At 43.9% G+C, this 27,973-nt stretch overlaps 1 protein-coding gene across 1 annotated transcript; it reads right to left on the bottom strand.

Annotated features, from left to right (window-relative positions):
* Positions 1-14: 14 nt before the first annotated feature.
* LOC143767532 (uncharacterized) lies at positions 15-26,343 on the bottom strand. The gene is made up of 7 exons (XM_077255944.1): positions 26,307-26,343; positions 18,809-18,955; positions 18,500-18,679; positions 18,293-18,416; positions 18,118-18,209; positions 17,829-17,919; positions 15-4,245 (listed from the first exon to the last, which is right to left on the bottom strand). The coding sequence occupies exons 1-7, from the start codon at positions 26,331-26,333 to the stop codon at positions 3,392-3,394; spliced, it is 1,515 nt and encodes a 504-aa protein (XP_077112059.1). The 5' UTR covers positions 26,334-26,343; the 3' UTR covers positions 15-3,391.
* Positions 26,344-27,973: the final 1,630 nt, after the last annotated feature.

Here is a 27,973-nt window from a genome sequence, read left to right as displayed (position 1 = left end):
GCTCATGACAATACTTCAAACTACAATATAAAACAATTAACTGCAATTCATACATTATATACAAAATTAAATGCTCTTTGTGTAACAAATATACTGTATGTAGGATATACTTCACGGAAATTAAAAACACGTCATCTTTACGACATTTCAAGTACAGCAAAGACGAGTCGCAGTATCTCATCAGTGGCAAAACACTGATTCTCACCATTCATGCAGCATTGCATCTCTCCATGTATGTGGGATAGAACAAGCTGAAAGATCACTGTGTGGGGGAATCATCAGGCGATCTCCTCACACGTGAAGCCTTTTGGATCTACAACTTTGGTACGAGAGTTCCAAATGGTCTCAAAAGACGCAATGAAATTATGTTTCACTATTATTTTTTGTTTATTTTTCTCTCTTTATCATTTTCTAAGTTTATAGTCTCACATGTTAATTTTAGTACAAACATGTATGTTACATATAGGACCTAATATGTAATGTGATGGGATCTGATCGATTGGTCCAAGTTTGTCTTAAAGCACTGTGGGATCTGAAGGGTTTAAGCTTGGATAAAGATCGCTGTTGCAATCGAAATGTGTTGCTTTTCATCCTGAGAGCAGTTCAGGAGAATGCACATGTTTTAATATGGACTAATATGGTATCGCCGTGTTCAGAATTGCCCAATCCATCAATTAAAAAAAAGGATTAACCTGATCGCTAAACGGCGTAGTGATAACAAAAAAGTAAAAATGCCTGTATTAGGTTCTTTTGGTTGGGGTGAAATGCAATAACGGGCGAGCAAAAGAACATATTTGCATCAAAATGGTATAATTAAAAAGTCAGCTCGGCATGCAAAATATAAGCCCTCAACCAACTCCAGATCACGAAAAATGGAAATGCTACAGGTATTGGAAAATTACGCAATTCTTATTATTTTTTTTTTCTTTTAGAAAACTTTGGAATTTTTTTTCACCACTTAGATAAAAAAGAACCTAGACATGTTTGGTGTGTATGAACCTGTGTAATGACCTGGAAAATCATATTGTCAGGTCTGTTTTAGCATTTAGTGAACCTAGCAAAAAAGCCAAACAAAAAACAAGTGTGAGATTGCACTTTGTTTGCAATTTTATAGCACTTGGAATTTTTTTCCCGTTTTCGAGTACATGATAATGGTAAAACCAATTATGTAGTTCAGAGATACAACTCGTCCTGCAAAGAATAAGCCCTTACATGGCCATATTGATGCAAAAATAAAAAAGTTATGGCTCTGGGAATAAAGGGAACGAAAAACGAAAACGCAAAACCAAAAAAAGCTGGGGTCATGAAGGGGTTAAATGTTTCAGATCACAAAACAAGTTTAAATATTAGTCAAAGATAACACAAAATGCAGTTTTTAAGTGAAGGTCTTTATTAATAAGGGAAAAAGAAATCCAAACTTAGAGGGCCGTGTGTGAAAGTGATTGCCCCTAAACCTAATAACTTGTTGGGCCACCCTTAGCAGCAACAACTGCAATCAAGCGTTTGTGATAACTGGCAATGAGTCTTTTACAACACTATGGAGGAATTTTCGCCCACTCATCTTTGGAGAATTGGTGTAATTCAGGCAAAGGTTTCCAAGCAGCCAGTCATGCCACATCATTTAAATCAGATTAAGATCAGGACTTTGAGTAGGCCACTCCAATGTCTTAATTTTGTTTTTCTTAAGCCATTCAGAGGTGGACTTTCTGGTGTTTTGGATCATTGTCCTGCTGCATAACCCAAGTGTGCTTCAGCTTGAGGTCACGATAAGACATTCCCATCCAGGATTTTTTGGTAGACAGCAGAATTCATGGATACATTTACCACAGCAAGTCTTCCAGGTCCTGAAGCAGCAAAACAGCCCCAGACCATCACACCACTGCCACCATATTTTACTGTTGGTATGATGCTCCTTTTCTGAAATGATGTGTTACTTCTACGCCAGATATAATGGGACATACACCTTGCAAAAAGTTATATTTTTATCTCGGTAGTCCACAGAGTATTCTCCCAAAAGTCTTGGGGATCATCCAGATGTTTTCTGGCAAAACTGAAACTAGCGTTTATGTTCTTATTGCTCAGCAGTGGTTTTGGTCTTGGAACTCTGCCATGCAGGCCATTTTTGCCCAGTCTCTTTCTTATGGTGGAGTCATGAACACTGACCTTAACTGAGGCAATTGAATCCTGTAGTTCTTTGGATGTTGTGTGATCTTTTGTGACCTCTTGGATGAGTTGTCGCTGCACTCTTGGGGTAATTTTTGCCGGCCACTTCTTGGAAAGTTCACCACTGTTCCATTTTTCATCATTTGTGGATCATGGCTCTCACCATGGTTCACTGGAGTCGTAAAGGTTTAGGAATGGGTTTAGAACCTTTTCCCAGACAGATAGATCTCAATTACTTTGATTCACATTTGTTCCAGAATTTTTTTCGCTCGCAGCATGATGTCTTGCTTTTGAGGATCTTTTTGTTTACTTCACTTTGACGGGTAGGTCCTATTTAAATGATTTCTTTATTGAGAACAGGTGTGGCAGTAATCAGGCCTGAGTGTGGGTATGGAATTTGAACTTAGGTTCCCAAAGATGTGATAAAACACAGTTAATTTAGGCTTTTTCACTTAATAATAAAGAAACTGCATTTTGTGCTAATATTTAAATTTGCTGCTTGGTGATCTGAGACATTTAAGTGTGACAAACATGCAAAAGAATAGGAAATCAGGAAGGGGCAAACACTTTTTCACACAACTGTGTATTACATAGTTACATAGTTATTAAGGTTGAAGGAAGACTTTAAGTCCATCTAGTTCAACCCATAGCCTAACCTAACATGCCCTAACATGTTGGTTCAGAGGAAGGCAAAAAAAACCCATGTGGCAAAGAGTAAGCTCCACATTGGGGAAAAAAATTCCTTCCCGACTCCACATACCGCAGTCAGACTAGTTCCCTGGATCAACGCCCTATCAAGGAATCTAGTGTATATACCCTGTAACATTATACTTTTCCAGAAAGGTATCCAGTCCCCTCTTAAATTTAAGTAATGAATCACTCATTACAACATCATACGGCAGAGAGTTCCATAGTCTCACTGCTCTTACAGTAAAGAATCCGCGTCTGTTATTATGCTTAAACCTTCTTTCCTCTAGATGTAGAGGATGCCCCCTTGTCCCTGTCTCAGGTCTATGATTAAAAAGATCTTCAGAAAGGTCTTTGTACTGTCCCCTCATATATTTATACATTATTAGTAGCTGCATTTGATTTAATTCAAGTTCCAACTTACTTTCTTGTTTACTTATTTGTCATTTTTTGACTCTCTCTTTTATGTATTTTCTCAGTTTGTTAAAAATATATGGTTTCTTACTGTAAAATTTCCTTTGTGGTCAGCATTTCTCACCTTCTAGGCATGAGAATGCACGCTTTTTCCTTTGTTAGATATTTGATGTTTAGTAAAATTCCTTTTGTTCGTAAAATATTTCCCACATTCTGAACATGAAAATGGCTTATTCCCTGTGTGACTTCTCTGATGTCTAAGAAAAGTTGACTGAACTGCAAAACATTTCTCACATTCTGAACATGAAAATGGCTTCTCCCCTGTGTGAGTTCTCCTATGTGCAATAAGAGTTGATTTAACTGTAAAACATTTATCACATTCCGAACATGAAAATGGCTTCTCCCCTGTGTGAGTTCTCCTATGTGCAATAAGAGTTGATTTAACTGCAAAACATTTCTCACATTCTGAACATGAAAATGGCTTCTCCCCTGTGTGAGTTCTCTGATGTTTAACAAGACGTGATTTATATTCAAAACATTTCCCACATTCTGAACATGAATAGGACTTCTCCTCTGCACAAACTCTTTTTTTTCTAACATGCTCTAATTTCTGGTTAAAATATTTCTCACATTCTGAAGAAGAAAATCTTTTCTCCTCCATTTGAATTTTTGGATGTGTATCAAAAGACTTTTTGAGAGAAAAACTTTTTTTATATACTAAACTTGGAAATTGCTTGTTTGCTGTCAGACCACTATGATATTTAACACCTTTTCTGCAACTTTTATTTTTCTTAATAGCCTGTGATGAATCAGAAGATAGGTCCTGCTTAAAAGGATTAGTTGATAGATCTTTGCTGTGAAAGGATGATGGAATATCTGGAATAGTGGCATAGATGTCAGTTTTATCTTGATTGATATTAAAGTCATCCGATTTAAAAATTGAAGATGCCAATTGTTCCTCTGATCTCCTGGTGCAGTCATCTGCCAGATATAAAGATTAATTTTATATAAATTATAATGAATTATATTTTTTATAATATTTTTAAAATACCCAAAGAAATAACAAGTTATTCAGCAAAAATCAAGTATTTACAAAGACAAAAACAATTAAAAAAATCTACAGTAAACTTTGAAAAGCAACATGGCTTCCAGAATCCAACAGCCCAATCTGTGTTCCCAAAAGCCAAATGCCCTCATCACTCCTGAGCCTCACAGTGTGCCCAAAAACTGTTAGCATCCACATGTTTAGCATTGCAGTAATGGGAAGAACCCTCTTAAACATTTACAGTGTGCGTGTCTCCAGAAGTACAAGCTGAGCACCACTTATTGTGTACTAAAATGGAAAATTTGCAATGGTCATTCTCCAACATCTACTGCGTGCTAGTTTCCAGAGAATACATGTGGAGTCAAAATAATCACTACTCCTAAATATGAATTCACTGAGGGAAATTGAGTCAATTTTATGCGATGTTCTATTGTTTTTCTGTTGCTTTGACTCCTTAGATAATCTGCAAATGTGCTCGCAACTATTCCAGTAAAATCTACATTCCCAAAGCCAAATGGCACACCTTTGCTTCTGAGCCCTGCAATGTGCCAAAAAGTATGAAATTGTCCGATTTAGGAAAAGCTGCCAAATATATTGTGAGGTCCATTTTTTTCCAATTACCCCTAGTAAAATTGAAAAATTGGGGCTACATCAATATTTATTGTGACACACCTAAAGGGTTGAATTTCCTGACTGTGGTTTTTGATACTATGAGGAGTACAATATACAACAATATAAAGTAGGCCCTTCAAGTAACACCAAAAGTGAACTTGGTCCCCCCAAAAAAAGTTTTGTAAATTGCCTTGAACATATGATAATTGGTTGTTCATGTCTTTTAAAATCCTAAAGAAATAAAAGGATGTTTGAAAAATGCTGTCGACATAAAGCTGAAATAGGATAAATGCTATTTATTAAATATTTTATGTGGTATCACTTTTTGTTTTAATGGCATACAAAATCAATGTTAGGCTATGACCCAACGGTCAGTAATAGCGTCCAATACAATGGATGGGTGATATTTATCTTGCGGAGACTGAGCATCTCCTCAAAATTAATAGACATGCTGAGGTCTGTAAAGACGTGCCGCATGTCGGTCTCTGCAGGGAAGCCGCGGGTGCAGATGCACGCATAGTGGACATGTAATTTCTTGAAATCCAATCCACTATGCTGTAACATCTGGCCGCTGCGGGTTGGGGAACATAACCTTAGACCCGAATTCTTCTAAATATCGTAGATACTCGTCGAGATTTTCAGCACAATTTTTGTGCAGGGTAGGGGGGGGCGGTGTAGCAGTGGCAGGAGCCGACTATCAGAAGACATCATACTCACTCTCCGTTGCTGCATCTCCGTCCCTGCATCTGTGTTGTCATGGCACCGGCAGCTCTCCTCTCCTGAGCGGTCACAGGGTACCGCTCATTAAGGTAATGAATATGGATGCGTCTCCACTCCCATAGGCATGGAGCGCATATTCATTACCTTAATGAGCGGTACCACGCGACCACTGAGGAGAGGAGAGCCACCGGTGCAGTGACAACAGGGATGCAGGCACGAGCTGAGCATTGAGGGAGTGGGGGTGCTGTGCAATGCAGGACCAGGAGAGCCATGCATACAAACAGGGGGAGCCACACATACCAGGACAGGAGAGGGGGAGCCACATACCAGGACAGGACGAGGGGAGCCACATACCAGGACAGGACAGGGGGAGCGTCACATAGCAGAACAGGACAGGGGAAGCCACATACCAGGACAGGACAGGGGAGCCACGCAAAGCAGGACAGGGATGAGAGGGACAATGCATACCCGGTTTATACTCAAGTCAATAAGCTTACCCAGTTTTCCCTGGCAAAAGTAGGTGCCTCGGCTTATACTCAGGTCGGCTTATACTCGAATATATATGGTATTTGGTAAATTTCAGATTTTTCCATAAACACAAAAAAAATTTAAATAAAACTTAAAATTACCAATAACGAAAAGTACAATGTGTCATGGAAAAAAAACAACAATCTCAGAATCAATTGCATCAGGTTAAGCATTTTAAAGTTATTGCTACATAAAGCAGGGCTGTGGGGTCTGAGTCTGAGCCCATTTTGGTGGAGTTGGCGTCGGTATTAAATGGACCGACTCCTAAAATATAAATAAATTTGGTACAGTAGTTCAATGCGGTTTGTGGGGAATATTTTTTCATAAGAATTTGGGAAAGTTATGAAGTGTCCTATAAATGTCTGTCCTATTCCTGATCTAAGGTCTAGACTTTTAGCTGAGATTAATCTGTGCTGCAGTTTATGATAAGTAGTGAGGCTCCTCCTCTACAGATAAGGGGAAAAAAAATAACAAACACACATGGAAGGAAAGCCTACAATCATCTCAGAACTTTTGGAGTGAACAGGAAAGCAGTATTAAAGAATGTACCGTATATACTCGAGTATAAGCCGACCCGAGTATAAGCCGACCCCCCTAATTTTGCCACAAAAAACTGGGAAAACTTATTGACTCGAGTATAAGCCTAGGGTGGAAAATGCAGCAGGTATCGGTGAATTTCAAAATTAAAAATAGATACTCCATACCATTCATTATGGCCCCATAGACGCTCCACATAAAGCTGCCCCATATATAATGCTCTGCACTGTTCATTATGGCCCCATAGATGCTCCACATAAAGCTGTGCCACATATAATGCTCTGCACAGTTTATTATGGCCCCATAGATGCTCCATAGAAAGCTGTGCCATATACAATGCTCTGCACCGTTGCCCCATAGATACTCCACATAAAGCTGTGCCATATATACAATGCTCTGCACCGTTGCCCCATAGATAGCTGTGCCATATATATAATGCTCTGCACCGTTGCCCCATAGCTGTGCCATATATATAATGCTCTGCACCGTTGCCCCATAGCTGTGCCATATATATAATGCTCTGCACCGTTGCTCCATAGCTGTGCCATATATATAATGCTCTGCACCGTTGCCCCATAGCTGTGCCATATATATAATGCTCTGCACCGTTGCCCCATAGCTGTGCCATATAGTGCTCTGCACCGTTGCCCCATAGCTGTGCCATATAGTGCTCTGCACCGTTGCCCCATAGCTGTGCCATATAGTGCTCTGCACCGTTGCCCCATAGCTGTGCCATATAGTGCTCTGCACCGTTGCCCCATAGCTGTGCCATATAGTGCTCTGCACCGTTGCCCCATAGCTGTGCCATATAGTGCTCTGCACCGTTGCCCCATAGCTGTGCCATATAGTGCTCTGCACCGTTGCCCCATAGCTGTGCCATATAGTGCTCTGCACCGTTGCCCCATAGCTGTGCCATATAGTGCTCTGCACTGTTGTCCCATAGCTGTGCCATATAGTGCTCTGCACCGTTGCCCCATAGATACTCCACATAAATCTGTGCCATTGCTGCTGCTGCAATAAAAAAAAAAAAAAACACATACTCACCTCTCTTGCTTGCAGCTCCTCAGTGCCATCTTCCCGGCGTCTCTCTGCACTGACTGATCAGGCATAGGGCGGCGCGCACACTATATGCGTCATCGCGCCCTCTGACCTGTACAGTCAGTGCGGAGAGACGCCGGGAAGATGGCGTGGCGCCCGGCGTGTGGAACGCGGACAGGTGAATATGCGATACTTACCTGCTCCCGGCGTCCCGCTCCTTCCCCCGGACAGCTGGTCTTCGGTGCCGCAGCCTCTTCCTCTATCAGCGGTCACCGGCACCGCTGATTAGAGAAATTAATTATGCGGCTCTGCCCCTATGGGAGGTGGAGCAGCCTATTCATTTCTCTAATGAGCGGTCCCACGTGACCGCTCAGGGCAAGAGCTGCGGCATCCGGAGACCGTGGGACGGGCAGGGGGAGCGCCAGGAACGCCGGAACTAGGTAAGTATGCCTCAGCGCCCTCTCCCCCTCACCCGCCGACTGTGACTCGAGTATAAGCCGAGAGGGGCACTTTCAGCCCAAAAATTTGGGCTGAAAATCTCGGCTTATACTCGAGTATATACGGTAAGTACTTCCTAAAGCATATCTAAACTTTCAATAAACTGTGCATAAATCAATAGTCCAGTATATGCCGTCTCTGTATGCTTGATGTTTCAGTTTGTTTTTACTTTTAGCTCATGTTTGGAGAAATTAGCTGCCTTGATGACTTATATACACTATACATAGAATATAAAGGGAAAAACTGTTTTCTAACATCTCAAATTCAGAAATACAGTAACAGGATCGATGAGAACATATATATTTGTGTGTGTGTGTGTGTGTGTGTGTGCTGCAATATGATTCAGCACAAACGTTCCCTCCCACCTCCCTTCTTAGACTGTGAAGAAATATGATGTGAAGCATATAATGAGCTGTACCCTGAGACAAGCCTGACATTGAAAGTTCAGCATAAAAGCTATCTAACATATTTTACAAACATTATACTTCTCATCTGTCCTTTTGATTTATGCAAAGATTACAATATACCTTATTTGTTTACAAGACAAAAATATTTTGAGAGCAAATTTACATAATTACAACATTTCTAAGAAGCATCTTATGAAATCAGCTGTATTTGAGCATTTTACAGTAACTCAAGATAAAAAAAAAACATTTTGTTTGTCAGTGTATAAGTGACCCTGATGAAAACAAATGCTGTGATGCCAAAATCAGTGCATACTCAGGCAGTGATAAAAAATGCTCCTTCAAGAGCTTCCAATCTAAGAAGACATTTACAATGCTGCCACCCATACATTTACAAAGCTGTGATTGAAAAGATCACAGCAGCACCAAGAAACCAGAGATCAGCACTTCCCACCAGGCAAAGGAGGAGGAAAGGGCATCTCAAACATTAGTTACAAGATATTTTGTAAGTGACAGAGTTACTGCAACAATGACAGAAGATGTGTTTGAAAGACAGCTCCTCGGGCTTGTTGTGAAGGACTGTGTACCGTTATCATTATTTGCATGATCAGCTTTTATAGCTCTTAACCCCTTAGTGACAGAGCCAATTTGGTACTTAATGACCGAGCCAATTTTTACAATTCTGACCAGTGTCACTTTATGAGGTTATAACTCTGGAACGCTTTATCGGATCCCGCTGATTCTGAGATTGTTTTTTCGTGACATGTTGTACTTCAAGTTAGTGGTAACATTTCTTCGATATTACTTGCGATTATTTATGAAAAAAATGGAAATATGGCGAAAATTTTTAAAATTTTGCAATTTTCAAACTTTGTATTTTTATGCCCTTAAATCAGAGAGATATGTCACAAAAAATAGTTAATAAATAACATTTCTCACATGTTTACTTTACATCAGCACAATTTTGGAAACAATTTTTTTTTTTGTTAGGGAGTTATAAGGGTTAAAAGTTGACCAGCAATTTCTCATTTTTACAACACCATGTTTTTTTTAGGGACCACATCACCTTTGAAGTGATTTTGAGGGGTCTATATGATAGAAAATAACCAAGTGTGACACCATTCTAAAAACTGCACCCCTCAAGCTGCTCAAAACCACATTCAAGAAGTTTATTAACCCTTTACGTACTTCACAGGAACTAAAACAATGTGGAAGAAAAAAATTAACATTTTACTTTTTTTTGCAAACATTTTACTTCAGAACCATTTTTTTTAATTTTCACAAGTGTAAAAACAGAAATTTAACCACAAATTTTGTTGTGCAATTTTTCCTGAGTACGCCGATACCCCATATGTGGAGGTAAACCACTGTTTGGGCGCACCGCAGAGCTTGGAAGTGAAGGAGCACCGTTTGACTGTTTCAATGCAGAATTGGCTGGAATTGAGATCGGACGCCATGTCGCGTTTGGAGAGCCCCTAATGTGCCTAAACAGTGGAAACCCCCCACAAGTGACACCATTTTGGAAACTAGACCCCCCAAGGAACTTATCTAGATGTGTGGTGAGCACTTTGAACCCCCAAGTGCTTCACAGAAGTTTATAACGTAGAGCCGTGAAAATAAAAAAATCGCATTTGTTTTCACAAAAATGATTTTTTCGCCCACAAATTCTTATTTTCACAAGGGTAACAGGAGAAATTAGACCACAAAAGTTGTTGTGCAATTTCTCCTGAGTACGTCGATACCCCATATGTGGAGGTAAACCACTGTTTTGGCGCACCGCAGAGCTTGGAAGTGAAGGAGCACCGTTTGACTTTTTCAATGCAGAATTGGCTGGAATTGAGATCGGATGCCATGTCGCGTTTGGAGAGTCCCTGATGTGCCTAAACAGTGGAAACCCCCCACAAGTGATACCATTTTGGAAACTAGACCCCCCAAGGAACTTATCTAGATGTGTGGTGAGCACTTTGAACCCCCAAGTGCTTCACAGAAGTTTATAACGTAGAGCCGTGAAAATAAAAAATCTCATTTTTTCTACAAAAATGATCTTTTTGCCCCCAAATTTTTATTTTCACAAGGGTAAAAGGAGAAATTAGACCACAAAAGTTGTTGTGCAATTTCTCCTGAGTACGTCGATACCCCATATATGGGGGTAAACCACTGTTTGGGCGCACCGCAGAGCTTGGAAGAGAAGGAGTGTCGTTTTACTTTTTCAATGTAGAATTGGCTGGAATTGAGATCGGACGCCATGTCACGTTTGGAGAGCCGCTGATGTGCCTAAACAGTAGAGACCCCCCACATATGACACCATTTTGGAAACTAGACCCCTTAAGGAACTTATCTAGATGTGTGGTGAGCACTTTAAACCCCCAGGTGCTTCACAGAAGTTTATAACGTAGAGCCGTGAAAATAAAAAAATCGCATTTTTTCTACAAAAATGATCTTTTTGCCTCCAAATTTTTATTTTACCAAGGGTAACAGGAGAAAATGGACCCCAGAAGCTGTTGTACAATTTGTCTTGAGTACGCCGACACCCCATATGTGGGGGTAAACCACTGTTTGGGCGCATGGCTGAGCTCGGAAGCAAAGGAGCGCCATTTGACTTTTCAATGCAAAATTGACTGGAATTGAGATCGGACGCCATGTCGCGTTTGGAGAGCCCCTGATGTGCCTAAACAGCAGAAACCCCCCAAAAGTGACCCCATTTTGGAAACTAGACCCCCCATGGAACTTATCTAGATGTGTAGTGAGAACTTTGAATGCCCAAGTGCATCACAGAAGTTTATAATGCAGAGTCGTGAAAATAAAAAATATATATTTTTTAACAATAAAGATTTTTTAGCCCCCAAGTTTTTATTTTCACAAGGGTAACAAGAGAAATTGGACCCCAAAAGTTGTTGTCCAATTTGTCCTGAGTATGCTGGTACCCCATATGTGGGGGTAAACCACTGTTTGGGCGCATGGCAGAGCTCGGAAGGGAAGGAGTGCCATTTTGGAATGCAGACTTTGATAGAATTGTCTGCGGGCGTTATGTTGCGTTTGCAGACCCCTAATGTACCTAAACAGTAGAAACCCCCACAAGTGACCAAATTTTGGAAACTAGACCCCCTAAGGAACTTATCTAGATATGTGGTGATAACTTTGAAAGCTCAAGTGCTTCACAGAAATTTATAATGCAGAGTAGTGAAAATAAAAAAATATATTTTTTTCCAACAAAAAAGATTTTTAGCCCCCAAGTTTTTATTTTCACAAGGGTAACAGGAGAAATTGGACCCCAAAAGTTGTTGTCCAATTTATCCCGAGTACGCTGATGCCCCATATGTGGGGGTAAACCACTGTTTGGGCGCACGGCAGAGCTCAGAAGGGAGGGAGTACCATTTGACTTTTTTAGCGCAAAATTGGCTGTCGTGTTTGGAGACCCCCTGATGTACCTAAACAGTGGAAACCCCCCAATTCTAACTCCAACCCTAACCCCAACACAGCCCTAACCCTAATCTCAACCCGATCCATAATCCTAATCACAACCCTAACGATAATCACAACCCTAACCCCAAAACAGCCCTAATCTCAACCCTAACCATAACCCTAATCAAAACCCTAAATCCAACACACCCCTAACCCTAATCCCAACCCTAACCCTAATCCCAACCCTAATCCCAAACGTAACACTAATCCCAACCCTAATCCAAACCCTAACCCTAATCCCAACTCTAACCCTAACTTTAGCCCCAACCCTAACTTTAGCCCCAACCCTAACCATAACTTTAGCCCCCGTCGTCACAAAAAAAGTTCAATGTAACCTTTTTTTTGTACGTCGCGTCCGCCATTTCCGCGGATGCGTGGCCGTAACTCTGCCCCCTCCTCCCCAGGACATAGACTGGGCAGCGGATGCGTTGAAAAACTGCATCCGCTGCCCACGTTGTGCACAATTTTCACAACGTGCGTCGGTACATCGGGCCGACGCATTGCGACCGCCCCGTACCGACGCAAGTGTGAAAGAAGCCTTAGGCTACTTTCAGACATAGCGCATTTTTGAGCGCTATTTTGCGGGCGCTTTTCAAAAATGCGCAATGTCATTTTCGTCTGCCGGCAAAGTGAATGAGAAATTCACTTTGCCGTTCAGACACACCGCAAAAAAACGCGGCGCTTTTGTCTGCAAACACGCCGGCGTAAAAAGAATTGACATGTCAATTCTTTACGCAGCGGCGTGTCTGCGTATCCCCCTAGGGCCCCATATTACCTTCCACACACAGCGCCTTTGTCCTGGGTGTCGGCGTCTTTGTACGGAGGGGTTGACACCCAGGACCGGACGTGACGTCGGACAGGAAGAGGGAAGCCCCCGCCCCCCAGTGAAGCAGCATGGAGTCCTTCTGTGTGTGTGTGTGTGCGTGTGTGTGCGTGTGTGTGTCCCCATGCGACGCTAGTGCCACCATTGTGCTAAGTCGCCGTATGGGACTACTACTCCCATCCGGTATTAGGATGGGAGAGTTGTCCCTGTGTCCGGCGACTTAGCACAATTGTAAAGTTACACAAAACACCTACACACAATACACATACATGACACACAGTACATACAACATATAACACAGAGTATATACTCACCAACAGCACACTTGTAGGCGAAGCCCTCGATCCTCCAGGAAAAAATCCAAAAATAATAAACCAAATTCATACTCCCTGTCCGCAGAATCCATAAAACGAGTGTCCCACGCCGATCTGCTGCTCTCCGGCGATACACTGCCAGGAGCGAAGCTCCTAGCAGTGTATCGCGTACTGTTCCGGAGTTCAATGACTCCGGCGTCTCGGTTAACAGCAGTACAGCTGCGTTGAACTTTCCCACGCAGCACTGCCGTTAAGCGAGAGTGCCGGGGTCAATGACCGCCGGTAAACTCGCTCGCGCATGCGCAGTGACACACCGACATGAACTATGGCTCCTGTCAGTGTGTTGCTGCAGCCGTGGAGAGCAGACATATCTCTGGATGTGTCTGTTCTCCATGGAAAATCTTGATACGTGGCACTTAAATATGTGGCAATTAAATACGTGGCACGTGGCACTGAAAGATGTGGCACGTGGCACTTTGATACGTGGCACGTGGCACTTTGATACGTGGCACTGAAATATGTGGCACGTGGCACTTTGATACGTGGCACGTGGCACTTTGATACGTGGCACGTGGCACTTTGATACGTGGCACTGAAATATGTGGCACGTGGCACTTTGATACGTGGCACGTGTCACTTAAATACGTGGCACGTGGCACTGAAATATGTGGCACGTGGCACTTTGATACGTGGCACGTGTCTCTTAAATACGTGGCACTGAAAGATGTGGCACGTGGCACTTTGATACGTGGCACGTGGCACTTTGATACGTGGCACGTGGCACTGAAATATGTGGCACGTGGCACTTTGATACGTGGCACGTGGCACTTTGATACGTGGCACGTGGCACTTTGATACGTGGCACTGAAATATGTGGCACGTGGCACTTTGATACGTGGCACGTGGCACTTAAATACGTGGCACGTGGCACTGAAATATGTGGGACACGTCGCACAAAAAAGTTACATGTAGTTTTTTTTGTGTCGACGGTCCGCCGAAGCACGACGCATCTGTCGCACGACGGATGCGACATGTGGCAATCCGTCGCAATGCGTCGCTAATGCAAGCCAATGGAGAAAAAACGCATCCTGCAAGCACTTTTGCAGGATGCGTTTTTTCTCCAACGACGCATTGCGACGGAAGCCAAAAAACGCTAGTGTGAAAGTAGCCTAACCCTAACCCTAGCCCTAACCCTAAATTTAGCCCCAACCCTAACTCTAACCCTAACCCTAACCCTAATTTTAGCCCCAACTTGTCTTCTCCTGCCGGCCGGCAGATGGCAGCAGATGGCGGGCGCACTGCGCATGCGCCCGCCATGATGAAAAAGCCGGCTGGCAGGAGAAGACAGAAGAGGACCCAGGGACCCCGGGTGAGTATGATAGGGTCCCCGAATCCCCCTATCTCTCTGTCCTCTGATGTGCGATCACATCAGAGGACAGAGAAATAACTGATCGCTTTTTTTTTTTTTTTTTTTGCGGTCGCCGGTAAACTGTTAATTACCGGCGATCGCAAAGCAGGGGTCGGTGCAAATCGACCCCGATCATGTTCTTTGGGGTCTCGGCTATCCCCGGCAGCCGAGACCCCAAAGAACATCCGGGTGCCGGGCGGCGGGCGCACTGCGCGTGCGCCCGCCATTTTTTCCCGGAAAAAAGATGGCGGCGCCCATGGGGAGACACGAGGAGCACCGGGGGAGGTAGGTAAGTATTGGGGGGCTATTGGGGGCCATCGGGGACCACATTTCTCTGTCCTCCGATGTGCGATCACATCGGAGGACAGAGAAATTAAACGGCAAATCGCGTTTTTTTTTTTTTTGTTGCGACCGCCGGTAAACGGTTAATTACCGGCGATCGCAACTCGGGGGTCGGTAAAAAACCCCCGAATCATGTTCTCTGGGGTCTCGGCTACCCTCGGCAACCGAGACCCCAGAGAAAATCCGACTCTGGGGGGCGCTATTCACTTTTTCCACAGCGCCGTTAATTAACGGCGCTGTGGTTTAAGTACCCTTAGCGGCCGCCGTTAAAAGGCGTATCGGCGGTCGTTAAGGGGTTAATGGAGAACTGGCTCACAAACTTGATGTTTCTCTTGAAAGAGAAAGTATTAGAAAATTAGTGATTGAAGAAGCCCTTAACCAAAAGGAAGATCTTAAAAAGACTATCAAGAGATGATTTGTATGTCTTAAAATGGATGCATGTACACGTCACAGAGTGAACTATTTTGCTATCAATGTACGATATGTTTGTGACAACAAAAAATTGTTACTAAGACGCTGGAAGTAAAAGATACTAAAGCTCTTCACAGCAGCCAGTTTCTCCACACCTTAGTGGAAAAAATTTCTGCAAGATTATGAACTTTAAAAACAGGTTCTTGCTAGTGTAACTGATAATGCTGCAAACATGATAAGTGCAATTAAACTGATGAATGAGAATAATGAAGGTGAACAGCAGCTGGAAGAACATTTCACATTCAGTATGTTGGAGATGGAAGGCCACAGTTGTGTTCCCATAACGGAGGAACAAACAGATATTACTACAGAAGAACAGCAAAATAATTCTTTACAATTAGATGATATTGTTGAAGCTGCTTCACACCTCTTTCTTTTTTCATCACATGCGCTGCATTGTGCACACGCTGCAGCTGGCAATAAGAGATAATCTGCAAGAGGGACATGCTGGAACCCTGATTAGCAAAGTGAGGAAATTGGCTATTGCTGCCAGAACCCCTAAAATTGATTCCATCTTGAAGAGACGTGCTGGAATAGGGGCAATTGTGGATCAAGCCAGCAGATATTTAATGATTGAGTGATTGCTTGAGCTGAAGCCCTTCCTTGTAGATATGGCCAACCCTCAGGTAACACTACATGAAGGTCAATGGACACAGGTGGCTGAATTGAAGGAATTTCTTCATCTCCCATTTACAGTGACTAAAAAGTTAGGATTTAACTCCTGCCATTTTTTATAAAGGAATGGAAGAACTTGTTGTTTTGCCTGTCCCAAAGAGGAGGTTTAATTGCAGATGGCATTGCTGCTTCAACGAAACAGAGAATGAAACTGCTATTAGAAAATAAAATTCTTCTAGCAGCTGTTTATGTGGACCAGAGTCATCATATATTGCTGGATGATCAACAGATTACTAAAGGAAAAGAAACTTTGAGGTAGCAGTTAGGATGAGTGGTCTACAGGATGGCCAAGAGCAAGAGGACTCGGGTCCTGCCAGTGCTGCTGCTGCCATTTCTTCATCCTCATCAGATGAAGAGTTTGATTTCGACAAGTATTTGAACGACATGGAGCAGGCAAAGCGTTGCTGCAAGGAAAAAGATTCCACTCCCATAGAAAACAGATTCACCATATTTCAGCATCATTTTTCACTTGCTCTCAAAGAAGTAGAAGAGTTCAATCGTTCATCAAAACTGACTGTGCACGAGGAAACTCCTTTATACCCTGAAATTGTTAGAGATGTCACCCATGTGGTTACTGCTTTGCCACCAACCCACTTTAGTGTAGAGAGGTTGTTCTCTAGCCTCAAAATAATTAGGTCAGATGTGAGGTCATCTATGAAGGAGGATCTGATTGAGGCGATACTATTTCTCAGAACAAATTGATAGACTGCACAAATGCTATTCAGTACGCTTTTGTTGAAAACTTTTTTTTTTTTACACTTACTGCAGTGTATAATAAATTGTATATATGAAAAAAGTTTTTTTTGTCCTAAAGTTGTATTCCAATAAATATATTTATGTTCTATCTAAATGGCTTGATTATTGTATCATAATAATGATTAAAAGCCTAATGTTACCATTTTACCACAGTAAATTTGTCACTTAAACTTAAACATGAGCCATGTATGAGGGAGTCAGAGTCATGGAAATTGAGTAGTCAGAGTTGGAGATCTAGCCTACTGACTCCACAGCCCTGGTAAACACGAGAGGGTACAGTAGTGACGCAATTCCACACTGTGCTCCCGGTCTCAAGGGGGGAGAGCAGAGTGACCAATTACATTCTGTTGCCCAGATCACACACCGAATCTGTAAAATAGAGATCATTAATAAAACACAACAAAATCCTAAGGTAGAAACGGAGCTGAGGGAAGCCCTGGGCCCACATCTTACTGACACTAAGCTAAAACTGATTAGCATTCTGCCAGTGGGTATATACTGCTGGGGAAGAGCTAACCCTGTTTTTACATAGTGTCAACCTCCTACTGGCAGCATACACCCATGGTTTCCTGTGACCCCCAATGAAGCGAGAGAGAAATAGAAGTTTGAAAATTTAAAAATTTCGACAAATTTCCATTTTTTTTCGCAAATAAAGGCAAGTCATATTGAAGAAATTTTACCACTATCATACAGTACAATATGTCACAATATGTCAGAATCAGTGTGATCCATTGAAGTGTTCCAAAGTTATTACCACCTCATAAAGTGTCAGTAGACAGAATTGTGAAAGTTGGCCCGGTCATGAAGGTACAAACAGCCTTCGGGGATAAAGGAGTTAATTGTGATATGACTGGACAAGACCACTGATAAAGCAGTATCAAACAGTGACTGCTAAGAATCTATGACTTCTTTGCATTTAGTAGTTACTCACCTGGGTAGTCGTATGTAGGAATCTCCTCTTTACACCACTTATCACCCCTCACATATGTCTCTGTAGTATTAATATGGGTCAGATCTTTACCCTGAAACAAATATTGTACAAGTCACAGACAGACGGAGAAGTCACATTTATGATCATCTCTAATCCTGCCATCTCCACCTTTCTCATTACACAAGTATAAAACATATAATACTGGTGGATAAAACAAGACAGAGCACAAGACCTTCACAGACGTCTACAAATCATAGGGGAGATCTCATGACACCTTCTCTCCATCTACCTGATGATCCTGAGGAACATTGGGATCTTCTTGTTTACAGTCCTGTGGAAGAAGAGGACGGGGAAATCTCTCTGGTGTTGTCCTGGATAGAACTGGAAGAAACGTATACAGGGACTGAATCCATTCTTCACATACAGATAATTATAGGCCGTCTGTATTTACTCTTGTCTATTACCTGGTGATGTGAGAGTCTGGGGAACCTCCATCATTATGTCCTTGTACAGATCTTTGTGTTCTTCTAAATACTCCCACTCCTCCATGGAGAAATAGACGGTGACATCCTGAAACCTTATAGGAACCTGACACATACAATGATACCGTCATCACCCCGATCCCTTCATAGCGTTACTGTGTAATGTCCCAGCATTCCCAGCAGTGTCACCTCTCCAGTCAGCAGCTCAATCATCTTGTAGGTGAGTTCTAGGATCTTCTGGTCATTGATGTCCTCATGTTCCAGGGGGTAAGATGAAGGCCCTATGATTGGGCTCAAGGTTCTTCCCCATCCCTCAGACACAGGGTCCTGATAGCGCTCACTAGAGGTCTTCTTCACTACTGTGTAATCCTGGTTATGGAAACACACATAAATAAATCTCACTACAGACATTTCCAGTGTCCTTACCTCTCCAGTTCTGTCCATCTGTTATTCCCATACATAAGATTGATGTAAACTGACGTCATCAGAATCTCTCACCTCTCCAGTAAGCCGGAAGAGGATCTCTAGGGTGAGGTGTAATATCCTCGCCATCTTGTTCCTGTCCCCATCCATCCTTGACAGATGAATTAGGAAAATTCTTCTAAATAGAAGATCTCTGCTGGGAGGATCCGATATTGTAGTAATCTGAATGATATGAAGATGATCAGATGTAACATCATAAAGGCTACCATATAATAAGAAAATTATTGGAGGCAATAAAAGGAAATATCGGGAGATGGAACATGTAGATGTTGTATTTAGTGATGAGCGAGAACTAAAATGCTCGGGTGCTCGTTGCTCGGGTTGAGCAAATTGGAATACTAGGGTACTCGGCCTGAGCAACGAGCCCAATGTAAGTCTATGGGAAACCCGAGTATTTTCACCGTGACCCCCCCCCCCGGGGGGCCTTTTAAGGTCTAAAAACATCTGACGATGGAAACACTGCTCAAATGACACAGGAACATCATGTGGATAGCACCTGGAAGCATTTCTGACTCCTAGGTCACAGCTGTAAGCAATGTTGTCAGAGTTTCACGCCATTTTTACAGGTGCACCAAGAAAACAAACAAAAACAAAGCCAAAATGGATTTTGCTGGGAAATATGTTAAGGTACATCCTTTCCAGGCTAATGACTTGTATATAAGGCAAAATAAGTTACCCCAGACAAAAATGTTACTCCACCACTTGGGCTGTGTTCACACGCAGCGTTTTTGATGCGTTTTTTCAACTTTAACATTGCTTTCAACCAATACAAATGCATTCACTGGGAAATGTCAACATTTAAATGCAAATGTAACATTTATCAACTCTATGTGGCCATGTGGTGTGTGACATATAAGGAGACATCTTGTTTCATTTATGAAGGAGGGACTCTTAAAGTCACAAAGCCTATTTTTAGAAAGGCATCAGGCGGCATTAATATTCTTAAACGGCCATTATTAATCAGTGGGTCTCCTATGCTGTTATTGCCTATGCAGTGAGTGGCTGGGCTGCCAAGAATTGCAACGCACCCCAATACCCCTCTACCGAGAGGTACAGGAGGGCTTCCTGAAAAAATGTTGAAATGAATGCAAGGCCTGCCCTGCTATCAAGTCATATGCACCCCAATAAGCCTTTGAACCCAGGTACTGGATGGTCACAGAAAAACCCACTTCACAATCTTCAGTTGGTCCTGCCATACTGTTTCCTTATGCATTGAATGCAAGGGCCGCCTTGACCCAAATTGCACACACCCCAATCCCCCTTTGGAAGAAACATGGAGGGCCTCATAAAAAATAGTCCCATTACAAAGGAGCAGGTCTCCTACACTTGTAATGCCCATACACTAAGTGCATGGGCTGACAAACATTTCCCCATTGGGGGTACATTTTTTTAACAATTTTTTATGGTGATCATAGACACCCTTGCCAAAAAATTGACTGGCTGTAGCAGCACAGAACATGTTAACCCTGGTGATCTAGTGGCAGTGGATGATGAGATGTGGAGGAAAGCTTCATTAAAAACTAGGCCCAATTTATAGGAGCGGGTCCCCTACACTTGAAATGCCGATACACTAAGTGTATGACAAAAATTTCCCAATGGGAGTTGAATTTTATTAAAAAAGTAGTAGCATTGTTGAGGGCACGGGTAATGTTGTGGGACACATGCTGGTGTAATGCCGGCACGGAACACTGGGAGAAATACTGGCAACTGGGGACCGAGTACCTTGGGATGGCCTCCGCCACCAGGTTGCGGAAAGCTTCCGTCTCAATGAGCCTAAAAGGCAACATTTCAAGTGCAAGCAGAAGAGAAATGTTAGAATTTAGGACTGTGGCCTGTGTGGCATTGGCTGGTTATTTCCGCTTGCGTTCCAATGACTGGGGTACAGACAACTGAAGGCTGTGCTGGGACAAGGACATGGACGGGCTTGATGATGGTGCTGCTTGAATGTGGGCAACAACAGGTCCAGGGCTAGAGGCATCTTTACATGCACAGTGGACTGGGGATTGGCTTCTACGCAAAAGATTGGAAGAAGCATTGGTGTCACCTGCAGACAGTGCCATGTGCCTGATCATGCTGGTGGTGGTCAGGCTGGTAGTTTTGCTACCCCTGCTGATGCGGGCATGGCAGGTGCTGCAAATGGCCTGTTTGGGGTTATCGGCAGAGTCTTTAAAAAGTATCCAGACTCGGGAAGATCTAGCAGTTGGAATGGCAACTTCCCTCAAGTTGGTGTCATGGGGAATGGGTGCACAACTTCTGTCTGTGGCCACAACACTGCTCCTTCCTGCCTGTTGGGGTGATATGCCTCCTTCCCCATGTGTGCTGCTGTCCTCGCTCTGCATGTCCTCCTTCCAGGTTGGGTCAGTCACTATGTCATCCTCCACCTCGTCTTCCACATCCGCACCCTGCTCCTCCTCCTGACTTTCGGGCAATTGTGTCTCATCATTGTCCACCTCTTGTGACACTTTCCCACCATCGCGTTCGTGTGATCGTGGCGCTCAAAGCTTTGGTCATCGCTACATGCTATCTCATCTGGCCCCACTTCAAGTTGACCAGCCGAGAGTCCAGAATCTTTAAAGGGAAAACTGTACAGCTCTTCAGGGTGTCCAAGTGTGGGATCAGTTGTCTCAGGGCACTGGGCATGGTGGGAGGAAGGAGGATCAGGGTGAGTAATATCCGGTCTATACTCACAGCTACTCAGACTTGACCGTGTGGATGACGTAGTGGTAGTGGTGGCTAAGTGACTGGAAGCATTATCCGCTATCCAACCAACAACCATTTCACACTGCTCTGGCTTCAATAGTGGTGTGATGCAGTCCCATAGAAACTGGGAGAGGAAGGTCGAGCGCGAAGATGTGGGTCTTTGTTGTGGCCCACTTTCAGCTTGGCCACGGCCTCTGTTGTGAATTCCGCTCTTGGGCTCCCTCCGGTGGTTGTAAGTGGCACTTTTGTGAGTTCTGCTCTTGGGCTCCCTCCGGTGGTTTTAAGTGGAATGGCTGCTCCTTGGATTTAGCTTCAGCAGCTGCTTCCACTGATTGTCTTTCTGGCTTGGCTATTTTAGTCTGGCCTTATCCTTCAGCCAGTGCCAGTTGTCAATGGTTCCTGTTTGGAGTTACATCTCTTTTTGGGTTTTCCTGATATTCTGACCAGCTCAGCAAAGATAAGTCCTTGCTTGGTTCTTTTGCAGTCCACTTGTTGTGGACTTAATCGTTCAGCTCATTCTATGTTTTTCTTTCTAGTCCAACTTATCAGTATGGATTTATTCAGTTAAGCTGGAAGCTCTGGGCAGCAGATTTGCCCTCCACACCTTTCGTCAGGTGTGGAGATTTTTGTAGTTTTTATTACTGACCGCACTGTATTCTGTCCTGTACTATCTATCTAGCTAGAAGTGTCCTCCTTTGCTACATCTTGGTTTCATTCTAGGTATGTCATTTCCCTCTCCACTCACAGTCAATATTTGTGGGGGGCTGCCTATCCTTTGGGGATTTTCTCTGATGCAAGATAGCTTTCCTGTTTCCACCTTTAGGGGTAGTTAGTTCTCCGGCTGTGACGAGGTGTCTAGGGAGTGACAGGAACATCCCATGGCTACTTCTAGTGTTGTGTTAAGCTCTGGAACTGCGGTCAGTATAGTTACCACCTGCTCAGAGCTCGTCGCATGTCGTTCCTAAACCACCAGTTCATAACAGGCCTCATCCTCTGCATGCACCATCACGTCCACTTCCCCGTCCCTTGCCTTGCCCATTTTAAATGGACTACTTAAATATTTGAAAAGCTCAATACAAATGTGATACATTTGGAGAAGACTTATAAGTGATCAGTATGCCTGAAAAGCAAGTATTTGGAGACCACAGATACACCGAGCGTTTGATGGAGATAACATAATGTAGATAGAAATTGGCGCGCACTCGGTATTCTACGGGAGCGAGGTGCCGCTGTAATGGACTGTACAAGTCCTAAATTAACAGGGAGAATAGAATACACCACATTTTCTCTCTATATATGATGCGATAATAGTGAAAACTTATTAAGGACATTAAACATAAGATTCCAAACGTAGAAAGAGACCAGAGGTTAAACTGATGTTTCGACTCTTCCCGAGTCTTAATCATATGATCGCTTGGTTTGGAATGGATGGAGAGTAGAGGGAAATCCCTTGAGGATGGAGAGCAAACTCTTCCTCAGCGTTATATTGGTATCCCTATATGGTGTATGCCCCCAATAGCAGGGTCTGGCTGGCTTGTAAGATGAGCGGCGCTCCAGCGCCTGGCTGTGTTGGCATCCAACCTCAAGGGATTTCCCTCTACTTTCCATCCATTCCATACCAAGCGATCATATGATTAAGACTCGGGAAGAGTCGAAACGTCTGTTTAACCTCTGGTAGCTTTCTATGTTTGGAATCTTATGTTTAATGTCCTTAATAAATTTTAACTATTGACGGAGATAACAGACAATTAAAATATGTTGTCTTTTTAAAAAAAAAATAAAAAAAATGTAACCACAAAATAATGAGTAGACAAAGGCTAGCAGACAAAAAAATACATTGTATGCCTGCAAAGCGAAGATTTGGACACCACAGATACATCAGGCGTCTGACGGAGATAACAGACTGTATAAAAAAAATTTTTAATTTTTGAAAACACTAAATACTGACTAGGCTAAGGGTAGCAGACCAAACAATGCAACATATGCCTGCAATGCAAAGATTTTGACACCACAGATACACCAGGCCTCTATTGGAGATAACAGACCTTTTAAATGTGTGGCCTTTTTTTATAAGAATTTCTGTTTTCTAAAACACTAAATAATGATTAGCAGAAGGCTATCGGACAAAACAATGCAATGTATGCCTGCAATGAGAAGATTTTTACACCACAAATACACCAGGCGTCTGACGGAGATAACAGACTGTATAATTTATTTATTTTTTTTAATTTTTGAAAACAATAAATACTGAGTAGACCAAAGCTAGCAGACAAAACAATGCAGCGTATGCCTAAAAAGCAAGGATTTAGACACCACAGATACACCAGGCGTCAGCCAGAGATAACAGGCAGATCAAAATATGGCCTTGATTTTTTGGGCCCACCAAAATTGTGTCAATAAGTTGGCTATGACACTAAAAAAAAATTGGAGTACTAAAATTGTAAGATATTTAGCGCAATGATATGCGATGCGTGTGGTGTACAAATCACAGTGATAAATATAAGAACTGAAGCTAAATATTTTTTTGCCAGCTACAGATTTTTGGGGCAGCAAAATGGTGTCCAGAAATAATGTAAGACACTACAAAAAATTATATAGAACCAAAAAAAAAGGACAGATTTTTCTGCGCACTCACATCTGATGCCTGGGGCAAAAACAAATGTTTTAAATTGTTAGATTTTGACGCTCTTGTATTGCAATGACCTGGCTGTAGTCTGCAGCGTGACCAAGCAAAAGTGTCAAAAAAGGGGACTATGGATTGCTTTCTAATAAAATGAGCAGGTATAAGCTGCAAAGAAAAAAAATTGCCACAGATAACTGCAGCTAGGTATATTTAAAATAAGCAGCAGCAGGCAGTAATGGAGCCTTTATATGTATGCAATGAGATCTATGTACTCACATACAGTGCCTGCAGGCCTTGTATTGATGTGGATATGTGCACATAGACTCCCCTGCCTACCTAGCGCTACAATCTATGTACCCCCGAATAAAGGTACCTTCACACTCAGCAACTTTACAACGAGAACGACAATGATCCGTGACGTTGCAGCGTCCTGGTTAGCGATCTCGCTGTGTTTGACACGCAGCAGCGATCTGGATCCCGCTGTGATATCGCTGGTCGGAGCTAGAAGTCCAGAACTTTATTTGGTCGTCAGGTCGGCGTGTATCGTCGTGTTTGACAGCAAAAGCAACGATGTCAGCAATGTTTTACATGGAGCTAACGACCTGTGAGAACGATAAGTGAATCACCGTTACGTCACAGGATCGCTCCTGCATTGTTCTGGAGCTGCTGTGTTTGACGTCTCTACAGCGACCTAAACAGCGACGTTGCAGCAATCGGCTCGTTGTCTATATCGCTGCAGCGTCGTTGAGTGTGACGGTACCTTTAGCCCTAAATGTATCAGGTGTATCAGGATTTGTGGACTGAACACTAGGAGACCCACACTACCTAATAAAAGAACAAATCTAACCCTATCTCAGCAGCAGCTCTCCCTATACTAGCTGAGTCCGGAGCAGAATGTGGCGGGTCTCTTATAGACCTGATGACGCTGTGCGGCCAGCCAATCACGGTAATCACTGTGGCTGCGGCATTACAGTGCATGGCAGACAATCCCTGCATGGTCACTGGTGCTCTAAAGAACGTCAAAATTGCAGGGCGGAGACCCGAGCTCCTGACGAATAATCCTGGAAATACTCGGTGCTCGCTGAGGACACTGAGCATAGTGATACTCGGGCGAGTACCGAGTAGTGGCGAGCATGCTCGCTCATCACTAGTTGTATTCGCTCTTATTTTGCATGAACTGGAAAATAAGTTGAATTGCTGAATTGCTGAGTAAAGACATCTTCTCCATGTTCCCAATCACTGGCTATGTTGACTACGGCTTTGACAACTGATTGGCTGTAGGAGTCACAAGTTCTTTGGGACTGAGGAGGAATTAAAAAGTGGCGGGGGACCCAAGCAGCAGTGGTATTTTTAGAGACTACAGAAAAGCCTGGTGGAGTAGAATGGTTGTGTGTGTGTGGGGGGGAGTCAGGAGAGAAAGTTGTTAGCATGATTGTTTGACCATCAGCTATCTCATGTGTATGGGGCCATTAGTATCACACCAACAGGCAGGGATAATACACCGCACTACAGTAGTACAGGGCATCACCGGAGCTGTCAGAGGCTTGTATGCTGTATGATCGCACTAATGAGGGTTGTGGAGAAAAGCTGAAAGAGAAAAACACATATCACAGTTTTAGAGAGAGAGAAAGAATATTCTCTATTCTTGATGAGGACAGAGAGAAGACATCTCCTATATAGCTGAGGTAACTGAGAGACAACATCCATTATTGTATCTGAGGCAGAAAGACAAAGGCAGAGCGCCTCCTCCATTATATCTATAGCACCTCCCAACTATCCGAGGTTCTAATTTCCAGCTTTGGGAATCTGATCCCGGAGGTTGCTGGTATGTGCCGGGTCCATATAGATCTGCATCAGGAATGGGGGGAAGGGAGGAGTTATTTATTAGGAGGTGGGTGGTGCCATATTGTGGGGGGCAACTTGTACTATCATAATGTGAGGGAAAAGTCAGTACCGTGGGAACATAATACTGTGTGTGAGTGATGGCGGTACTGTGGGAGCATTATACTGTGTGGGGGCAACACAGGTTTCCATGTTTCCTGTCTTTTACAGTTGGGTCATATGTATCCATCAGAGGAAAAGGAAAAAAAGTCAGGAGTCATATAAAGAAGGAATAAAAAATAACCAAAATGGTCTCAGGACTGAAGGGGTTACTGCTCCCCCCAGTAATGGGGAATCTCCAGCACCTACCTCCACCTGCAGAGCCGCACACCACATATATGGCTGTTCTGTGCGCACAGGACCTGTGATGAGGTCACAGGAGGGGAGGAGTCAGGGGGTCACATGATCAGGGGCCTCAGTGTATGCAGGACTCTGCTGTGCTGGTTGTCATGGTGCTGGATGAGGGGAAGTTTATGTGTGGAGTCAGGAGGGGTTTATAGTGTGGATGTAGCAGAGCCGTGTGTGTACGAGGTGTACGGAGCGGAGCCGTGTGTGCACAGAGCGGAGCCGTGTGTATACGGGGCGTATGGAGCAGAGCCGCGTGTGTACGAGGTGTATGGAGTGGAGCCGCGTGTGTACGAGGTGTACGGAGCGGAGCCGTGTGTACGAGGTGTACGGAGCGGAGCCGTGTGTGTACGAGGTGTACGGAGCAGAGCCGTGTGTACGAGGTGTACGGAGCGGAGCCGTGTGTGTACGAGGTGTACGGAGTGGAGCCGCGTGTGTACGAGGTGTACGGAGCGGAGCCGTGTGTGTATGAGGTGTACGGAGCAGAGCCATGTGTGTACAAGGTGTACGGAGCGGAGCCGTGTGTGTATGAGGTGTACAGTGTGGTGCCGTGTGTACGAGGTGTACGGAGCAGAGCCATGTGTACTAGGTGTATGGAGTGGAGCCATGTGTGTACGGGGTGTACACAGCGGAGCCGTATGTGTACGAGGTATAGGGAGCAGAGCCATGTGTACTAGGTGTATGGAGTGGAGCCACACGTGTGTAGGAGGTGTACACAGCGGAGCCATGTGTGTATGGGGTACGGAGTGGAACTGTGTGTGTACAAGGTGTAGGGAGCGGAGACTTGTGTTTATTAGGTGCACGGAGCAGAGCCGTGTGTGTACAAGGTGCACAGAGGGAAGCAGTATGAACTAGGTGTATGGAGTGGGGCCACGTGTATATGGGGTCTACAGAGCGGAACAGTGTCTGTACGAGGTGTAGGGAGTGGAGCCGTGTGTGTACAAGGTACACAGAGCGAAGCCATGTGTGTACGAGGTGTACGGAGCAGAGCCGTGTGTGTATGAGGTGTACGGAGCAGAGCCGTGTGTGTACGAGGTGCACAGAGCGGAGCCGTGTGTGTACGAGGTGTATGGAACAGAGCCGTATGTGTACAAAGTGCGTGGAGCTGAGCCACGTGTGCACAGGGTGTACAGATCAGAGACGTGTACGAACGAGAGCCGTGTGTGTACAGGGTGTACAGAGAGGAGCCGTGCGTATACGAGTTGTGCGGAGCCGTGTGTTTATGAAATGCGTGGAGCGGAGCAGTATGTACGAGGTGTGCGGATTGGAGCCGTGTGTGTACGAGTTGTGCAGAGTGGAGCCGTGTGTACGAGGTGTATGGAGCTGAGCCGTGTGTGTATGACGTGAGCGTAACCGTGTGTCTATGACGCGTACGTGGGGTAGAGGTGTGCATGCGATGTGTCTGGGGTAGAGGTGCGCGTGCAATATATCTGGGGCAGAGCTGGCAATGCGATGTATCTGGGGCAGAGCTGTGCATGCGACATGTCTGGGGTAGCGGTGCGTGTGCAATGTATCTGGGGCAGAGCTGTGCATGCGATGTATGTGGGGCAGAGCTGTGCTTGTGCTGTGTCTGGGGTAGAGGTGCATGTGCAATGTATCTGGGGCAGAGCTGTGTGTGCGATGTGTCTGGG

Source organism: Ranitomeya variabilis, chromosome 4 (assembly GCF_051348905.1).
Source record: "Ranitomeya variabilis isolate aRanVar5 chromosome 4, aRanVar5.hap1, whole genome shotgun sequence".
Lineage (NCBI taxonomy): Eukaryota > Metazoa > Chordata > Amphibia > Anura > Dendrobatidae > Ranitomeya > Ranitomeya variabilis.
Note: the sequence above shows the minus strand (reverse complement) of the source record. Positions and strands in the feature narration are given on the sequence as shown.